The sequence below is a fragment of the Mastomys coucha genome, unplaced genomic scaffold (genome assembly GCF_008632895.1).
Source record: "Mastomys coucha isolate ucsf_1 unplaced genomic scaffold, UCSF_Mcou_1 pScaffold20, whole genome shotgun sequence".
NCBI lineage: Eukaryota > Metazoa > Chordata > Mammalia > Rodentia > Muridae > Mastomys > Mastomys coucha.
This window is the reverse complement of record NW_022196903.1, coordinates 111,237,807-111,254,660: the sequence shown is the minus strand read 5'-3', so window position 1 is coordinate 111,254,660 and position 16,854 is coordinate 111,237,807. Positions and strand designations below refer to the sequence as shown.

The following is a 16,854-nucleotide window of genomic DNA, read 5'->3' as shown; positions in this document are numbered from 1 at the left end:
GAGACAAGGCCTTACTTTACTATATAGCTCAGGCCTGGTCCTGAACTTTCTAACCCAGGCTGGCCTCAGAGCTAAGCCTCAGGCTTCTAAATACTGCGTATCACAAGTATGTGCCACCATGCCCGGATAGACGACACTATCACAACAGCTAATGTTTATGTGCCTTTACCGTGGGAATGGTTCTGTTCTATGCTGCCTGTGTACTAACTCATTTCATCTTCCTGACAACCCCTGAACACAGCTGTGCTGCTGTTGTATCTGGAAAACTGGGGCCCAGGCAGTGTGCTCCATGGTTACACTACGGCATTGCACAGACTGCCTCTGTTATGTTAATCTATCTAATAGTGAGGATCTGTCTTGCCAAGCATTATATTTCACTAAAAACCTCAGCACCCATAACTGTACCTTGCTCACAAGGATTTCTGTTCTGAAAGAAGACAAAAATAAATTCAGATAATAAACATGATTAAAACAAACCAAGTTGTAAAAATGGACGAGGTGATTTCTGTGCTGTGTGCAGTCAAAAAGGCATTTCAGAGATGAGGCTGTTTATGGCCATGGCATGGCTGGAAGGAATCAGCTAAGCAGTGACTGAGTTCCCTCTAGTGCTCAGAGCACAGCTGGCAGAATTGGGGCAAATGCTGGCCCAGGTCACATAGAATGTGGGACCTTAGAAGGAGTCTGCATTGTATGCTACCTGTGCTAGCATTTAGAGAGAAGACAGACTGTGTAACTCTGGCAGGAAGCAGCCAGTAGGGCTTTAAGAACAGTGGAAGGGGGTAGGTGTGGCTGTAGCTTGGCAGAAAGTGTTAATTACACAGAATTAGAGATTTTTGGACACAGAACTGCCAACTTGTTTTTGGAGCAGATATGGAGACTAAGGAAAAGAAAGAAGTGGAGATAAGAAAGGTTGGGGTTAGGTGTGGCCATGGTACATGTGTGTTACTATATACAGTATATATCCCCTGGTATCCCTAGGGAAGGGATTATGGGGGCTTGGATGTTTAGGTTATGGTTAGTGTCTTAGCTAGGGTTTCATTGCTGTGAAGAGACACCATGACTAAGGCAACGCTTATAAAAGAAAACATTTAATTGGGACCGGCTTACAGTTGTAGAGGTTCAGTCCATTATCATTATGGTAGAAAACATGGCATTGTGCAGGCCTACTTGGTGCTGGAGGAGCTGAGAGTTCTACATCTTGATCCAAAGGCAGCAGGGAGACTCACGTTGGACAAAGCTTGAGCTTAGGGACGCTCTGCATCTGAGCCACTGTATCTGCTATCTTCCTTACTTTATAAAGCCCACAAGTTGAGGATTAGATTTATAATGTTAATGGTTAAAATTTTAATGTTTTATCACACATCAAAATTATATGAAGTTGAAATTCTAGTGGCCATAATAAAGTTTACTGGGCACAGCCTGCTCATTTAGTTATTTATTGTCAGTGACTGTTTCTACAGTACAAGAATTGTGACAGACTGAATGTTCCTTACAGCCTAAAATATTCATTCCACAGCTTTCTACCAGACAAGTTGGTGGAATGTTGACTACCCTCTCTCTCCTTGAGTCTGACCATCCCTAATCCCTACTGCTCTTCTTGCCTCAGTCCTCTGAATTGTCATTCCCCAGCACATCTGTAATGAGTGAGAGTCAAGCTCCTAGCTTGTTTCTGCAGGAAGCTGTCCCGGTATTTGAGTTTGGATGAGCTGCCTTGCTTAGCTCTCCTCACCTTCGTGTCCTTCCCCAGGCCGGGCTCAGTGCCCCAGAAGCAGCCAGGGGGCTTTGCTTTGTGCTCACCTCCTTTGTCTCCTGTTCTCTGTAGTGCTCTCCCATAGCATCCCAGCCTGGTTAAGGATGGCTGTCACCCAGGCCCAGGGAGGTCAAGCACAGGCCTGCTCCATAGCTGCCCAGGCCTGGGCTCCTGAGCTGCCTTGGAGCCTTCTCCTCCCTTCTTCCCACCCTCTTTCCTTGGATCCATGCAGATCACTCCTGCCCCTTCCCTTCAACTGACTTTGTTTTCTGTTTCACTTGGGAAAGATAAACATCTGCTTCTTCGTTTTCCTCTCAAGAGCCTTGCCTTCCTTACTGCCCCAGCCCAGCCTCTGCATTCCCAGTGGATGAACTGCCCCATAGGAGTGAGATAGGAACACTTCCCGGGACCCGCCTGTCCTTTTGTGGTAGCCAAGCTGACCATCCCCTTAACAAGGACTCCTTCACCATCCTTCCCCACTCTGATCTAACAGATCTAACCTAATGCTCTTGTACGTCGCCCTAGGGCCTTGCTTACTGTGGTCTTGCCACTGTCTGTCCCTTCTGTGTTGAACATTCTCAGCGGAGCTCTGTGAATGCTCTTCTCCTGGCTTGCAGTGCTGTCTTCCAAATACTTGCATAGCTTCTCTCATTTCATTCAGGTCCCTGCTCGGTTTACCTCCTCAAAGAAGTCTTGTGTAAGCAACTGTTAACAGGATGGGCCCTCCTCTGTCATGCTTTCCCCTTGTGTTGGCATATGGCATAGCCTTTTGGAAAGGAAGATTTATTAGTTTGCTGGTTTCCTACACAACCTCGGTTTTGTGTTTCTCTACCTAGACTTCAACAGCAACAACTTTATTTTAATGTTGGTTTTCCTCACATAGGAAAAGGATTTGGTAGCTCGAGGTTATCTTCACCAGTTATTGGCAAACTTTCTGTAAAGAGCCAGTGGGAGATATTTTAGGCTTTCCAGGCCAAATGGTCCAGTTGTAACTACACAGCTCTCTTCCCCTGTATTGTGAAAGCCCCCATATGTCTTTGTCGTGATAAATTATTTATAAAGCAGGTGGCAGACTAGAGTTAGCCCAGGGCTGTGGTTTGTTGACCCCTTGCCTGTACCACATAAACAGAACAAGTTGTCTTTTCTACAAACTCTCTCATGAGAGTAAGAGGATCTCGGTTTCTAACGTGCCCAACAACCCTCTCTTTTTAGCTTGTTGGTTTGAATTCTGTCTTAATACCTGTTAGTGAACTCCTGACACTAGCTGGGGTAAAGCTATCTCATGGACGCAAAGTGTTCCTGTCCTCTTGAAAAGCTACAGGTGACAAAAGTTTGGTCCCTAAAAGCTTACAAGCTTTATGGGACCAAATAATAGAAAACTATACTGAGGAAGCTGGGAAATGGGTTGCTGGTAAACACCCAAATAAGGGGTGTGTGTGTGTGTGTGTGTGTGTGTGTGTGTGTGTGTGTGTGTGTGTATGTGTTGCAGAGAGTCTCTTGTAAGCATCACCTGTCAATAAAAAAGCCAATGGCCAATGAGCTGAGGTAGGGAATAGGAGGTGGGACACTGGTAGGAAGAAAGAGGATTCTGGGAAACAGAATAAACGGGGATGCAGGAAGAGATGTAGGAGAAATGCTGGGGGAGATGCTGTGGAAGATGTTAAGAAAGAAGCACTGAAGGAGAAGTAACTAACTATGTGGAAGACAGAATATTTTGAGGGGGTTAAATAAGTTATGAGCTAGTCAGAGAATGAGCCAAAGCTTTGACCAAGGCATTTATTAATAAATAAGTCTCAGAGTCATCATTCTGAGAGCATGAGCAGGAAAGAGGAAAAAACAGATTTTTTTTTTCAATGTGTAGAGGTGATGGTTGTAAATTATGATATATACATACATATATTATATGTTATATGTATGTATATAAGTACATATATTATATGTATGTATATATGTATACACACACATATATCCACAATTAATTCTTATCTTCCTATCATGAGCCCATTGAAGTCAGGACCATTCTTTTTTGTTAATAGTAACCTCAATTTGAACGTAATACGGGGCTTGAGTTCAAGTGTTAAAAATCCTGTGCTCATGCAGATTAGGATATTCGTTTGTTTTGTAAGGATGTAACAACATATGATCCTTTAAATAAATGACAGGAAGATTTTTTTGTAAAGTAATTGTTTAATTATTAATTAAAACTTCTAGTTATTAAAGATTAAATGGAATTTTTCCTTCTTCATCATAAGGTTCATAAAAAGGACTCTGGCTTTTGGAGAGACTTTGGCTTTGGGATGACTTGTCAGTATCAATCGGATTTCCTGGCTGTCGGTAAGTATACACTACATCTAGGCTAGAACTTGATGTCTCTATTCTAGGCCTTATGCCCTTTTCCCAAAAGGCATCAGAATTGAGTGCCTCTAGTTAAATTGTAAGGATGTAGAGCTGAAATATGAAAGGCAAAGCAAAGCTCATAGTCAATGTCTTAGGTTGTAAAAATGAGGTTTTAAAAGGTAAAAACTAAATTTACTGGTTTCTTTAAAAACAAGCAAACCAAAAAGAAGTCATGGATTAGCATATTGCTGTGTTTACAGTTGTTTGGAGTACTCTTCCGGAGCTTTCTAGAACTTTACTGTTTGTCTGTAGGTGTTTCTCTTTTTCATTTAAAGATGAAGCCCTTTTTAGTTTTCTGTTTAAGAACTATGCAGAACCCCAGTATGAAGACAAAGGGGAGGGGCATCTCTGAAGTGGGAGCTAGAAACACAATCACTAAGGCCAGAGTTCTAGCCCTAGCCTAAAGAGGTGGTCAGAGGTCTGGGTTCATCTCCTCTTCACCTCAGTCTCACTGCACACACAAAAAGTGCCAAAGAGTAGTTTTGTAAAGAGAAGAATCCTATAACTGCAGATTATTCAGTGTCTCCATTTCCATAACATAGTAGAAGCCATAGGATCCAACTTGTAATATTCTTAATCTATATGAAATTCACTTCTATAATTAACATTTGTCTTTAAGTCCCTCCATTCTTGTCTCTTTGTCATTATTCTTGAATAATGGAAAAGCAAGAAGTAATGATAAAACAAATGCCCTTTGCCTGATTTTTTTACATATTAAAATAGTACATATTTACTGTCTTTCAAAAATAAATGTTTGTATACTGTAACAATATTGTAGTTTTGAGTAGTATATTGACTTATAAATCACATGTAAAATTTAGCAACTTGAAATGTACCGTTACCTAAGTTGTCTAATTATCACCAATCACTTGAGTCTATTATCAACTTCAACCTCATGCCCATCAGCAATTATTCTTCATTTTCTGTCAGCTCCTTCTCTCCCAAACTCACTGACCTGCTTCCTATTGGTTTGCGTCCTCTGAGTCCTTCCTTAATTACAGTCGGGCCTCCACGGTCTTCAGCACTGCTTTCTTCCACTCATCATGCTGTTTCCAGGGTCAGTGCTCATCCTTAGATGTGTGCTGTGTATCACGTACCTCATTCCTTTTTAGAGCCAAATAATGTTCCACTGTATGGTTAGAACTCACATTTTCTATCAGTAAATAGATATTTAGGTTCTGTTTTTAGGCTATTACGAGAATTTCTGCTATGGAGATTTAAATATTTGTATATAAGCTTTTGTGTAGACATCATTTTTTTCCTACAGTAGAATTGCTGGTTATATGGTGTGATGGTTCATCTCAAGTATCACACTTGAAGGGATTTGAAATCCCAAGGGGAACAAAACTCTGGATAGTCTGTGAGGGATTATCTAGATTGGATTAGTTGAGATGGGAAGACCCACACTTAATTTGAGCCATACCAACAATGGGCTGGCATCCTGAACTGAATAACAGCAAGCAAGCTACACAAGATTCATCACTGTCTGTTCATGACTGGGAATAAAATATGACCAACTGCCTGGCACTCCTGTGGCCAATCCTTTCCTGCTGGCAAACTGTGCCCACAAACTGTGAGCCAAAGTAATCTTTCCTTAAATTGCTTCAGGTTGGATGTTAATCACAGCAAGGAGAAAATAATGCATCAGGTAGTTGTGCTTAACCTTTTCAGAAACTGCCATGGCGCCTCCCAAAGCACTGTACCTTTTACATTTTCTCAGCAGGGCATGGGAGTTCTGTTTCTACATCCTCAGCACTTTGTGTTGTTATCTTTTTATTTATAGATTTTTTGAACTGTATTTCTTTTTTTATTATTTTTTTATTTATTATATGTAAGACACACCAGAAGAGGGCGTCAGATCTCATTATGGATAGTTGTGAGCCACCATGTGGTTGCTGGGATTTGAACTCAGGACTTTTGGAAGAGCAGTCAGTACTCTTACCCGCTGAGCCATCTCACCAGGCCCCATGTTGTTATCTTTTTTAAAGCTTCATTAATGTATGTATTCTATGTATGAGTTTGCTGTCTGCATGCCAGAAGAGGGCATCAGATCTCATTACAGATGGTTGTGAGCCACTATGTGATTGCTGGAACTTGAACTCAGGACCTCTAGAAGAGTAGCTGGTGCTCTTAACCACTGAGCCATCTCTCAGTCTTGCTTTTTTGTTTTTGTTGTTGTTTTATTATTATTATTTCAACTCTTAGAGTGCATATGAAGTAGTATCTTGTTGGGGGGTGCTGTTGTGTTGTTTGTTTAGGTCTCAGTGCTTTAGTAAACCTGTGCCCCGTACTGTGAACTTGCTGCATCCGTCTTCCTCTGCTTTTTCTGGGGAGGACAGCTAGAGGGAGATGGAGTTGGTATTGTCTCACTGTAGGCTCTGATTTAAAACAACAACAACAAACAAACAAACAAACAAAAACCCCTCTACAGATTAGGTTCTGATTGAATAGTTTCTCTGATGTCAGGCCTTGTAAAAACTGAATTCTCTGCCCATAGAGGTGTTACAGGTGTGGCTGCTGTGTCACATGTGTGTCACAGTAGGTGGCAGAGAGGAGAGAGGCTATGTCTATGCTCAGTGTTCTGACCTATGAACATCTGATGATTAATACTTTCTGTAAAAAGCAAGCCTAAGAACCACCAGTCTGGCGCCAGGCAGTCCCAGATGGGCTGCCAGGATGGAGAGCAAGCCAGAGACTAGAAGAACCCCGTCTGGGACCACAGGCCCTGGGTGGGTGTAAGCCTGAAATAAATGACCTTCACAAGAGGCCACTCAGGTGGCCTGGGTGAGAAGCAAGCCTTGATGGCTGCCATGCGCATGCTATGGAGCCCAGTCAGAAAGCTAGCCTGAAATGACCACCAGTCTGATGCTGTGCATGCCTGGGGGCATAGACCATGCCTGAGATGACTCTTGCCCTGTGCCTAGTGCACAATCCAGCACAGCACTCCTGAGACTACTCCTAAGACGACCCTAGACACTCAGAGACACCAGGTGCCACCACAAGGAGCAAGTAAGTGGTACAGAAATGAAAGGGAGAGACACAGAAGGGTGTGGGCACAGTGAAGAGAGGCAGAGCTAGAGACTAAGGGCAGCGGGGAACAGCCTGATGTGAGTAGCTGGAGATGGGTCTGTGGCCCTGCAGCAGCAGGGGTCTGTTAAAACTAAAGCCCTGGTCTGGGCTGCTGCCCAGAGACAAGCTGATGTCTGAGGGCTGTGTAGAACTGGCCCCACCCCTCTCCTGGGCATCATGGGAGAGGTAGCCCTGGAGTCATGAAAGCAGGAGAGCTACCCCTGCCAGCTGCACTACTCCGAAGAACAGCCCAGCATACTGCAGAAGTTGCAGGTGAACGGGCCCTGAGGATATGATTGTGGGAGAGCTGGCCCTACCATTCATCTCCCATACAGTGGTGTGGGCAAGGGAAAGATACCCACCCTCCTCCCCTCTTGGCCCTCACTACCTGTGACTGGCAGGAGACCTGGTCCTGGGGTCACGAGAGCAGGAAAGTTGTCCCTGCCTCTCACCAGCTCAGCATTCAAGAGAGTAGGCCCTGCACTTTGCCTGGGCAGCACAGTAGAGCTGACCCTGATGGCAGGGGCACAGGCAAGCCAGCCCCAGGGATATGAGCCTGAAGAGAGCTGGCCCTGCCACTTGTCTGCTGTGTGGTGACATGGGCAAGGGAGAGATGCTCTTGCCCCTTGCCATCTAAAGCAGGCAGAAGAGCTGGCCCTACCCTTCACTTGTTGAAACACTCTGGAGAGCAGACCCTGCCCCTTGTCTCTGTGGCACAGTAGAGCTGGCTCTGGGTGTGGGAGTTTCTCATGAGCCAATCCCAAGGGCATGATCTGGAGAGCCTGTGGGCTGACCAGCTCAGATACCTCTCAGGCCCAGATCCAGAGCTTTGAATTGGCCTACCCCAACATCCACCCCATAGGTGAACCATAGAATACATGAAGGGGCCGATCCTACAGATCCAAAACTATAGGATCTCCATGGCACAGGGTAAAAACAGGATAACCAAGAAGAGTCCCATAAAGATCCAGTACTGATAGAGTAGCAGAAGCCAGAGGCCTCATACCAGACCAAAACATAATTGCAGTCAACATTCGCATGCAAAGCAGTGTTGACAAAAGGTTATACAAAAGGGCACACTGTGACACTCTACAGCTTCCACTATGAGATTTTTCTTTTTCTTTATTGGGGGGAGGTTGCAAGGGTGGAGGGAGGGTACAAGGGGAGGAGGAGATGAGAGGGATCACGTGCATGATATAAAATTCACAAAGAACCAATGAAAAGTTTTTAAAACAATTCACTACTATAATTCAGAACAGTTTCCCACCCTTATACCTCAGTCTCTAGAAACGTTTTAAGAATCTAGAGGATTTTTTTTCCTGCCTTCACTGTGAGAACCTAGTGGGACTAGAGGTACAATTTCCCAGCATGAAGCCCCTTGTGGACAGGCCCACATGGAGCCCTAACTCTCACACTTGTCCAGCTATAATTCAGGGATTAGAGTTTCCCTTTCCTAGACTGGCTCCTGGAGAGATTTCTTCTCTGGGAAGGAGATTCTTTGTATCTCCCGGTCTCTCTCTCTCCAAGCTTCTCAGAAAGATCTAAGAGAAATGGTTGATTTTTCAGTTTGTTCAGCTTTTTAATCTGTTGGGACTGAGTGATGATTTCTAAGCTCCTTGCATGCCACTCTTAAGGAGTTCCCTCTGCATTTACTTTAAGCATCTATACTGTCTATCCTACTATCTATCTTTAATATTTAAGCAGCTCATTCATATTTGTAAGGAAGAAAACCAGAGCTATGTCACATTTAGCAGTTAGTACAGATATGACTGCTTAGACTACAGAGATCTTAGGTATGAATGTTAATTTAGAAGCCTGGGTCTTAAAGGATTTTTTATTTATTTATTTTATGTATGTGAGTACAATCTCACTGTCTTCAGACACATAAGAAAAGGACTCCTGATCCCATTACAGATCGTTGTGGGCCACATGCAGTTGCTGGGAATTGAACTCAAGACCTCTGGAAGAGCAGTCAGTGCTCTTAACTGCTGAGCCATCTCTCCAGCCCAGAATTTTTTGTTTTTTAAGACTACTCTCTAAGTGTTCAAAAAGCTTTAAATACTTTTTTGTTCTTCCTGCTTTTTTTTAAAAAGTTAGTTGTTTAGCTTGAACTCAATTTAAGAAATATCTCCATTTCACTGTCACCCACTGCCATCAGCCTCTGCTCCTACAACTTGTCAGAGTTGTGCTAATAAGATTAGAATCACATTTATACGACATGTCCACAGGCACAGTCTTTCTCTTTAATTCATCAGTACTAAGGACTGGACCTGGATGCACACCCTTTGCTTTTTTGAGACCAGCTCTCAGACTAGCCTCAGACCTAAGACCCCCTGCCTCTACCTCATGCCTGCTGGTGCTATAGGTGTGCACTACCATGCCCAGTGTTCTTTGTTTCCGTTTTTCATTTTCATTTTTGTGGGTTTTTTTTCCTTTTTAGTTCCTAATTGAGTAACAGACATCTGGCAGCTCCTTCCTTGAGTACCTTCCTCAGTCAGCTGCTATTTTGGCATCTTTTACAGAGTTGTCTCCATTGCCGGAGTTCATGTCTCAGCCTCTGCCTTTCCCCACCTATGTTTAACCTCTACAACTTGGCATGTGTTAGTATTAAACCTAAGCCTTATTTTTTCTGACTGCCTTCAGCAGCCCCAGTTTACTCCCGTGAGTTCAAACCATGTGCTGCTAAAATCTTTCCTTAAGGAAGATGTAATGTCCCCCTTCCTCCAATCATCCCAAGGACTGAGCCAAGGTGCAGCCCAGTAGTTCACTCCAGAGGATGTCTCGGGCTTACTCACAGACCAGTGGGAGTTCCAGGCAGGAGCACAGGGGAAAGTCTGCACCCAACATGGATAAGAATTGCTCAGGACCACATGCCTGGGACCCCCTCCCTAGTCCTTCCTATACTGTATATTTCTAAGCCCTCCCAGAGGCCACATACAAGTGGGACAGAATTGCATATCCCTGCTTGGGAGACATGGCAGGATGCTGCAGTGAGGGTCCCTGCTCCTCCTATAAGGGAAGGTGGTCAGCAAGTCCAGCTGTGGTGAACTTCTACAGACAGGCACAGCTAAACTCACGAAGATGGTGGCAGTGTGGCCCAGAGAACAGTTTTATGTAACACCATCTGTGCACCCAGTCTTAAACTTCTGTCTCCAGTTTGTCCATTTCTTGTGGTTTTTTTCCTATGGAAAGTTTTCTGTATCCCAGAAAATCTTGTTTTTTTGAACAAGGACAGAAAAAATATTAATGGGGGGTGGTGGTGATTTGTATTTCCTTCTCCTTTGACTTTCTGTAGGATTTGGTATTCGTAAATGTTTATCATGATAGCAGTGTTCTCAGCAACTGAGGTTGAGCTCGCTCTCGTCGTCTAAATGTCAGTTGTTAATGGAATCTCCAAGCAGGAAGTTACCCTGCTATGCTGTAGTCTTGTGCTGTACCACACAGTCTCATTTGAAGCAGAACATCTGATACTCACACACTTGTTTATGCTCTGGCCGCAGACACTGAAAATGTCAGTTTTGTGCCTGCAGGTGGATTCGACATGGAAGTAAAAGGCTGGGGTGGAGAAGATGTTCATCTTTACCGAAAATACTTACATGGTGATCTTATTGTGATTCGGACTCCAGTTCCTGGTCTTTTCCACCTCTGGCATGAGAAACATTGTGCAGATGAGCTGACCCCTGAGCAGTACCGAATGTGCATCCAATCCAAAGCCATGAATGAGGCCTCTCACTCCCACCTGGGAATGATGGTTTTCAGGGAGGAAATAGAGATGCATCTTCGCAAACAGGCGTACAGAACAAACAGCGAGGCTGCTGGGTAACAGACAGAGTCAGCACATGAGAGTCTGAACCACACGCCAGCACTGTTCATTCAGCCTTAATCCCAACTCTAGATTCTGTGCCTCTTCCAGAGAAAAACTTTTCTTTTCCATGTTCTTTCTGAAATTTTTTTGTAGCTCAACTTGATGTAAGAAGAAAATGCGGGTGTCTTGATGTAAAGCCTGCCTTGTGAGAGAGTACTGTAGTATGAAACATCTGACAAAATGAAATTTGATATTTGTCCCCAAAATCGTTTGAATTAGATTCTGCCTGGTTCCTGAGTTCTGACTGGTCCTGCGTGTGTGCGAGGCTGACGTTGAGTTGGTCAGCACACTTCTACAGGGGACAGAACATTGGTTCCTGAGTTCTGACTGGTCCTGCGTGTGTGCGAGGCTGACGTTGAGTTGGTCAGCACACTTCTACAGGGAACAGAACATTGGGTGGTCGTGATGTTCAGGCAGATACACCTGCTGACCACTAAGTCAGCCATTTGACTTCAGTCTTTAGATGAAAGTTTTCATTGGTCACATGTAGAATATTTTTTCACAGAGAATAATCTATCTCTGTGATAGATTATTAACATATCTGAAATCTACAGTCATATCATGAAGGCATAAATCAAAACCCCTTAGTCTCATGTTGCTTTCCATTTGAATATGTTTTAAAGCAAATGGATATAGTAGATGTAGTTTAGAATTTATGGTTTGATTATAAATAAAATATATTGTTATGTTATCGATGTTCAAAATGCATAGTCAAATTGTAGCAGATTGTTTTGAACATTTTATTATATTGGAATGCAGGAAAATAGCTGTGTTTAGGAACATCTTTTTATATAAGCCGGATACATCAGAACCTTCCTGAAGAGGCATAGAAGATATGAACATTATAGCATGGTTTTGTATGGCTTTTGTTTTGCGCTGTCTTTTTTAGCATGGGTATATATATATTTATTTTCTAGTATGTTAATTTTTGCTACAATTGTGTTTGCATTTGTATTATACTTTCAGTTGAAAGAGTTTTATTGAAAAAAAGACAATTTAATGCTTTATATAATAAGACCACCCTTGATTTGAGAAAAGGGAAGGAAAGAAAAGTGATCTGATAAAAATATGAATTATGGAGTACTTTTAAAAACATGTACAGATTGATGCTATTTTAATTGAATGTAAATTATATTAATGAGACAAGATGAATAAGAAATTATATTCCAATAGAACTGTACTATAATATTTATCACACGTGGATATTTTATCATTGGGCCATTTACTAGATCCAGAAATTGGAGATAAAGTAAAGGCACGCAGAATTTCTTAAGCCCTGACTTTTAAAGGAACCTGCTATTTGTATACAACCCATGAGAAGTCGGAAAAAGTCATTATTTTTGTTCAGTAAATCATACCATCTCAAGTGTTACAAATGCCAAATTTCTAGGTGCTAACATCAATCCAATTCAATAATAACTAATAGCTGAGGGTTCTACCTGCGGTAGTGTTGAGGTATTTTTAAGATGTATAAAATGCTTTCTGCAGAATAAGCAGAGCCAGTGTCTCCTTTGTACACACTTATTTATTGTAAAGACCAGTGACCGTGGTATTTAAAATTAGGGTACTTAATGATTTACAAAAGTGGTTTCAGCTTGGTTTTGAGATAATCAAATGATTTTTACTTTAACTCCTATTTTTTTTAAACTAGCTTTTATTTGAAGAGGGAAGCTAAGCAATGAAAGCATTACTATATTTTTACATTAAGTGTTACCAATAAAGTATTTTGTTACCAAAGACTAAACGAGAATGTGGTAAATTAATTTCTTTCTAGTTTAAAATCTGAGTTCATGCAGATTCCTGGCATGCGGCTGTGACGTTAAAGAGTAAAGCAAACACCAGCGTACAGTGCCAGTGACTAGCCCTGCCATGTCCTTTCTAGTACACACCCTCACCTGTCACAGGTCAACTCTGTGCATCTCTACTGTTCAACCTTAAAGTTCAGCCATGTTGCCGGCCTTGGTGGTGCACACCTTCAGTCCCAGCTCTCAGGAGGCAGAGGCAGGCGGATCTCTGAGTCTACAAAGATAGTTTAAGAGTAACCAGAGATGTTACATAAAGAAACCCTGTCAGGGAAAACAAAACAAAACCAAAAAAGGTTTATCTGTGTTAATATCCAAATTGATTCATTTGTATTATTGAGTAATATTTCCTGAACATACTCTGATATTGACTTTTTGATAATATTTGTGCCTCCAGAGCTTTTTTACTTATTTTTTGTTGTTGTTGTAATATTGTTGGTTAGCTTTTGGTTGTTTATACTTTTTACTGTTTTCTTTTTTTATTACAAGTAATGGTATCATGAGCATAACTATATACTCTTAGAAGTGTGCCAGAATTACTATAGGAGTAAAATTCCTGTACCTTCAGTTAAGCTTAGTGAGTGAGCTTACTTTCCAAAGTAAATTACTTGCAGCAGACTTGAAAACAGTATTCCTCAAATTGTTCTGTAAAATAGAAAAGAAAGGATCTCTTTGAAATTCTTTTTTACAAAGCCATATTACCTTATTACCCAGGCCAGACAAAGACCCTATCCTCTAATCCCAAAGAAGAATTAACTGTAGGCCAGTCTCCTAGGTGAACATAAATGCTAAGGAGCTGTGGACAGTCAACAGCTTCTGGGGTAGGGAAGTCAGTGTTCTTTAAGGCTGTGGCTCCTGGTAGGCTGACCATCTTCAGTAGGTGACCCCAATGTCCAGAAGTACATGGACAGGATATTTAGAATCAATGGGTTATTAAACTACAAAAAAAGGGGTGGGGATACAAATTTAAATTGGAGCAGGGAGGTATAGGAATTGATCTCAGGGAAGTTAGGGTGTGAAGGTGATCAAAATATATTTCACAGAATTCTGAAAAAAATTTAATGAACATTTATTTTGTAAAAACTGAACTACTCTGGGGACTTGAGATCAGGAAGAACAACCAGAAGTCACATGAAGTTGTGGAGAACAGAACATCCAGACACTGACAAGCTCAAGGGCACAAGGCAGCAGCAGGCTCAGCTCAGGCAGGTAGATAGATGCACAGGGAAAGTTAACCCTCTCCTCGATGGTTAGGACGCGATCTCATGAGCTGCCAATCATCCTGAGTTACATAATGCTGAGCCTGAGGCCAGCCAGTGGATCAACCTCTCTCTGGAGCCACCTACCTGTCACTACTGAAGCTTCATTCCTTCAGCAGGGTGACTAATACCCACCAGTTCTTGAAAGCAAGAAGGCAAGACCTCTGGCTGAAATGATCCAAGCCTCTGAGTGATTCCCACACTCTCAGGGCCTTGGGAGACACACACTCCAAAGCTAAAACATTAGTAGCCCCTGGGGAGACCATCTGAGGAGTCTCAGGAAGGTGAGAAAGTCTGCTCAGTGTATAGGCTGCAAACTTAAGTGTGGCCAGCAGAGGCCTCTGGTATGCAAAGAAAGGAAGGTGTAGGGTGAAGGTAGCCCCAGCAGACCTCAGACACTTGTCTAGTGCATGGACTGGGATCTCAAGGTCACCCTCATATGCATAGCAAATTGGAGACCAGCCTGAAATATATGAGCAAGAAATAAGATCTCAAATCACCCAGAGAAACACTTCAAAGTCTTAGAAAAGTAAGAGCAAACCAAACCCAAAAGCAATAGATAGCAAAAGAAAGGAAGGAAGAAAGGAAGATAGGAAGGAAGATAGATAGATCAGAGAAGAAATTAATAAAATGGAGATTGAGAGAACAATACTCAATCAAAGACCCTAAAAACTTCACCAGAAAAGTCTTAGAACCGATCATTTTTCTCTTTATTTTTTGAAAAAAAAATTTCATACACTATATTGATAAGTTTCTCCTCCCTCAAGGCTTCAAAGATCCTTCCCACTTCCCACCTACTCAGCTCTTTCTCTCTTTAGAAAACAGGCAAGCAAAGAAACAGCAACAACAAAACAATTCTTAATGAGAAAAAAACACAAAAACAGAAACAAAACCCATAAAAACACAAAATGATCACTTTCAGCAAAGTGGTAAAACACAAAATTTCTCCACAAAAATCCATAGCTTTTCTATATTGACAATAAAGAAGTTCCAGAGAAAGCATGTAAGGCAGTGGTTCTCAACCTTCCTAATGCTGCAGCCCTTTTGAGACAATTCCTTAGGTTGCAGTGACCCCAACCATAAAACTATTTCATTGCTACTTCATAACTATAATTCTGTACTTAGGTGACCCCTGGAAAAGGGACATTCAACCCCCACAAAGTTGCAACCCACAGGTTGAGAACCACTTGGGGGGGTCCTATTCAAATAGTTTAAAAGAAAAACGTAGGAATAACCCTAATAAAAGGGTGGAAGTCTTCTAAATAAAAATTGGAAGATACTGAAGAAAGATATTGGAAATGACACGACAGACAGCACGGTCTCCCACGCTCATGTATTGGCAGAATTAATACTATTAAAATGGCTGTGTTACAAAAAGCAAGTACAGATGTAACATGTCCCTATCAAAATGTCTGTGGGATTCTTCACAGAGTGATTTTTTTTTTTTTTAAATCCTAAAACCCCTGGGAAAACACAGAAGTGTCTCAAGCAGCCAATGCAATCCTTAGAAAGCACTGGTAGGAAAGAGTACCACTGAGGCAGGCGTCATCCAGCCTGGGAAGCTCGCACAAGAGCTCAGGTTGGGGCCAGGGTTAATTGCACTGGCTTCTCTTGTAAAGAACCAGTTCAGCTCCCAGCACCCACTTGGCAGCTCACAACCATCTGTAGCTCCAGCTCCAGGGAGCCTGATGTCTTCTTCTGGCCTCCATGAGTACCAGGCGTCCACATACTGCACAGACATGCGTGCAGGCAAAACACTCATGCACATAAAATAAAAATACATGGTAAATATTTTTAAAAGAGGGGCTGCCGAGATGGCTCAGAAGGTAAGAGCACTGACTGCTCTTCCGAAGGTCCTGAGTTCGGATCCTAGCAACCACATAGTGGCTCACAAACCACCCGTAATGAGATCTGACTCTCTCTTCTGGTGCGTCTGAAGACAGCTGCAGTAAATTACGACAGAGCCGGGGGGCTGGAGCGAGCGGGGCCGGCAGAGGTCCTGAGATCAACAGTAGCCACACACATGATAGCTACAGCTACAGTGTACTCATACACATAAAATACATAAAAATAAATCTTTTTAAAAAAAAATTTTTTTTAAAGAAGATCCCAGGTCCAGAGTCAGCAGGGCTACATAACAAGACCCCATCTCATACACTAAGGAGGGATGGAGCAATGGCTCAGCAGATATGAGCACTAGCTCCTCTCCCAGAGGACCTGGGTTAGGTTTCTAGTACCTTCATGGCAACCCACAGTTATTTGCAACTCCAATCCCAGGGCATCTTTGGGCCTCCAATAACAACAGGCACACACATAGTACATATACATATATGCAGGTAGACACTCATACACATTAAATAAAAATAAATGCTAAGCAGTGGTGGCGTATGTCTTTAATCCCAGCACTTGAGAGGCAGAGGCAGGCAGATCTCTGAGTTCGAGGCCAGCCGGGTCTACAGAGTGAGTTCCAGGACAGCCAGAGAAACAGCCAGGATATACAGAGAAATCCTGTCTCGAAAAAAAAAAAACAAAAACAAAAACAAAAAGAAATAAATAAATACTTCCTTTTAAAATTTTTGGGTTTTCACAAGAAACTCAAGAAGAAGGAAAACCAAAGTGTGGATACTCTGTTTCTTCTTAAAACAGGGAACAAAATACCCATGGAAGGAGTTGTAGAGACTAACTATGGAGCAGAGACTAAAGGAAGGACAA

At 42.4% G+C, this 16,854-nt stretch overlaps 1 protein-coding gene and 1 non-coding gene across 3 annotated transcripts in view; both read left to right on the top strand.

Moving 5' to 3' along the window:
• Positions 1–12,825, top strand: part of Csgalnact2 (chondroitin sulfate N-acetylgalactosaminyltransferase 2) — a 40,184-nt gene extending 27,359 nt beyond the window's left edge. For both annotated transcript variants that reach the window (XM_031383105.1, XM_031383104.1), the window contains exons 7-8: positions 4,003–4,084; positions 10,747–12,825. In XM_031383105.1, coding sequence (XP_031238965.1) covers positions 4,003–4,084; positions 10,747–11,039 — 375 coding nt within the window. In that variant the 3' untranslated portion in view covers positions 11,040–12,825. The remainder of the gene's footprint in view (positions 1–4,002; positions 4,085–10,746) is intronic.
• Positions 6,634–6,764, top strand: LOC116100156. The gene has a single exon (XR_004122502.1). It is a non-coding gene; the product is annotated as a small nucleolar RNA SNORA17 (small nucleolar RNA).
• Positions 12,826–16,854: the final 4,029 nt, after the last annotated feature.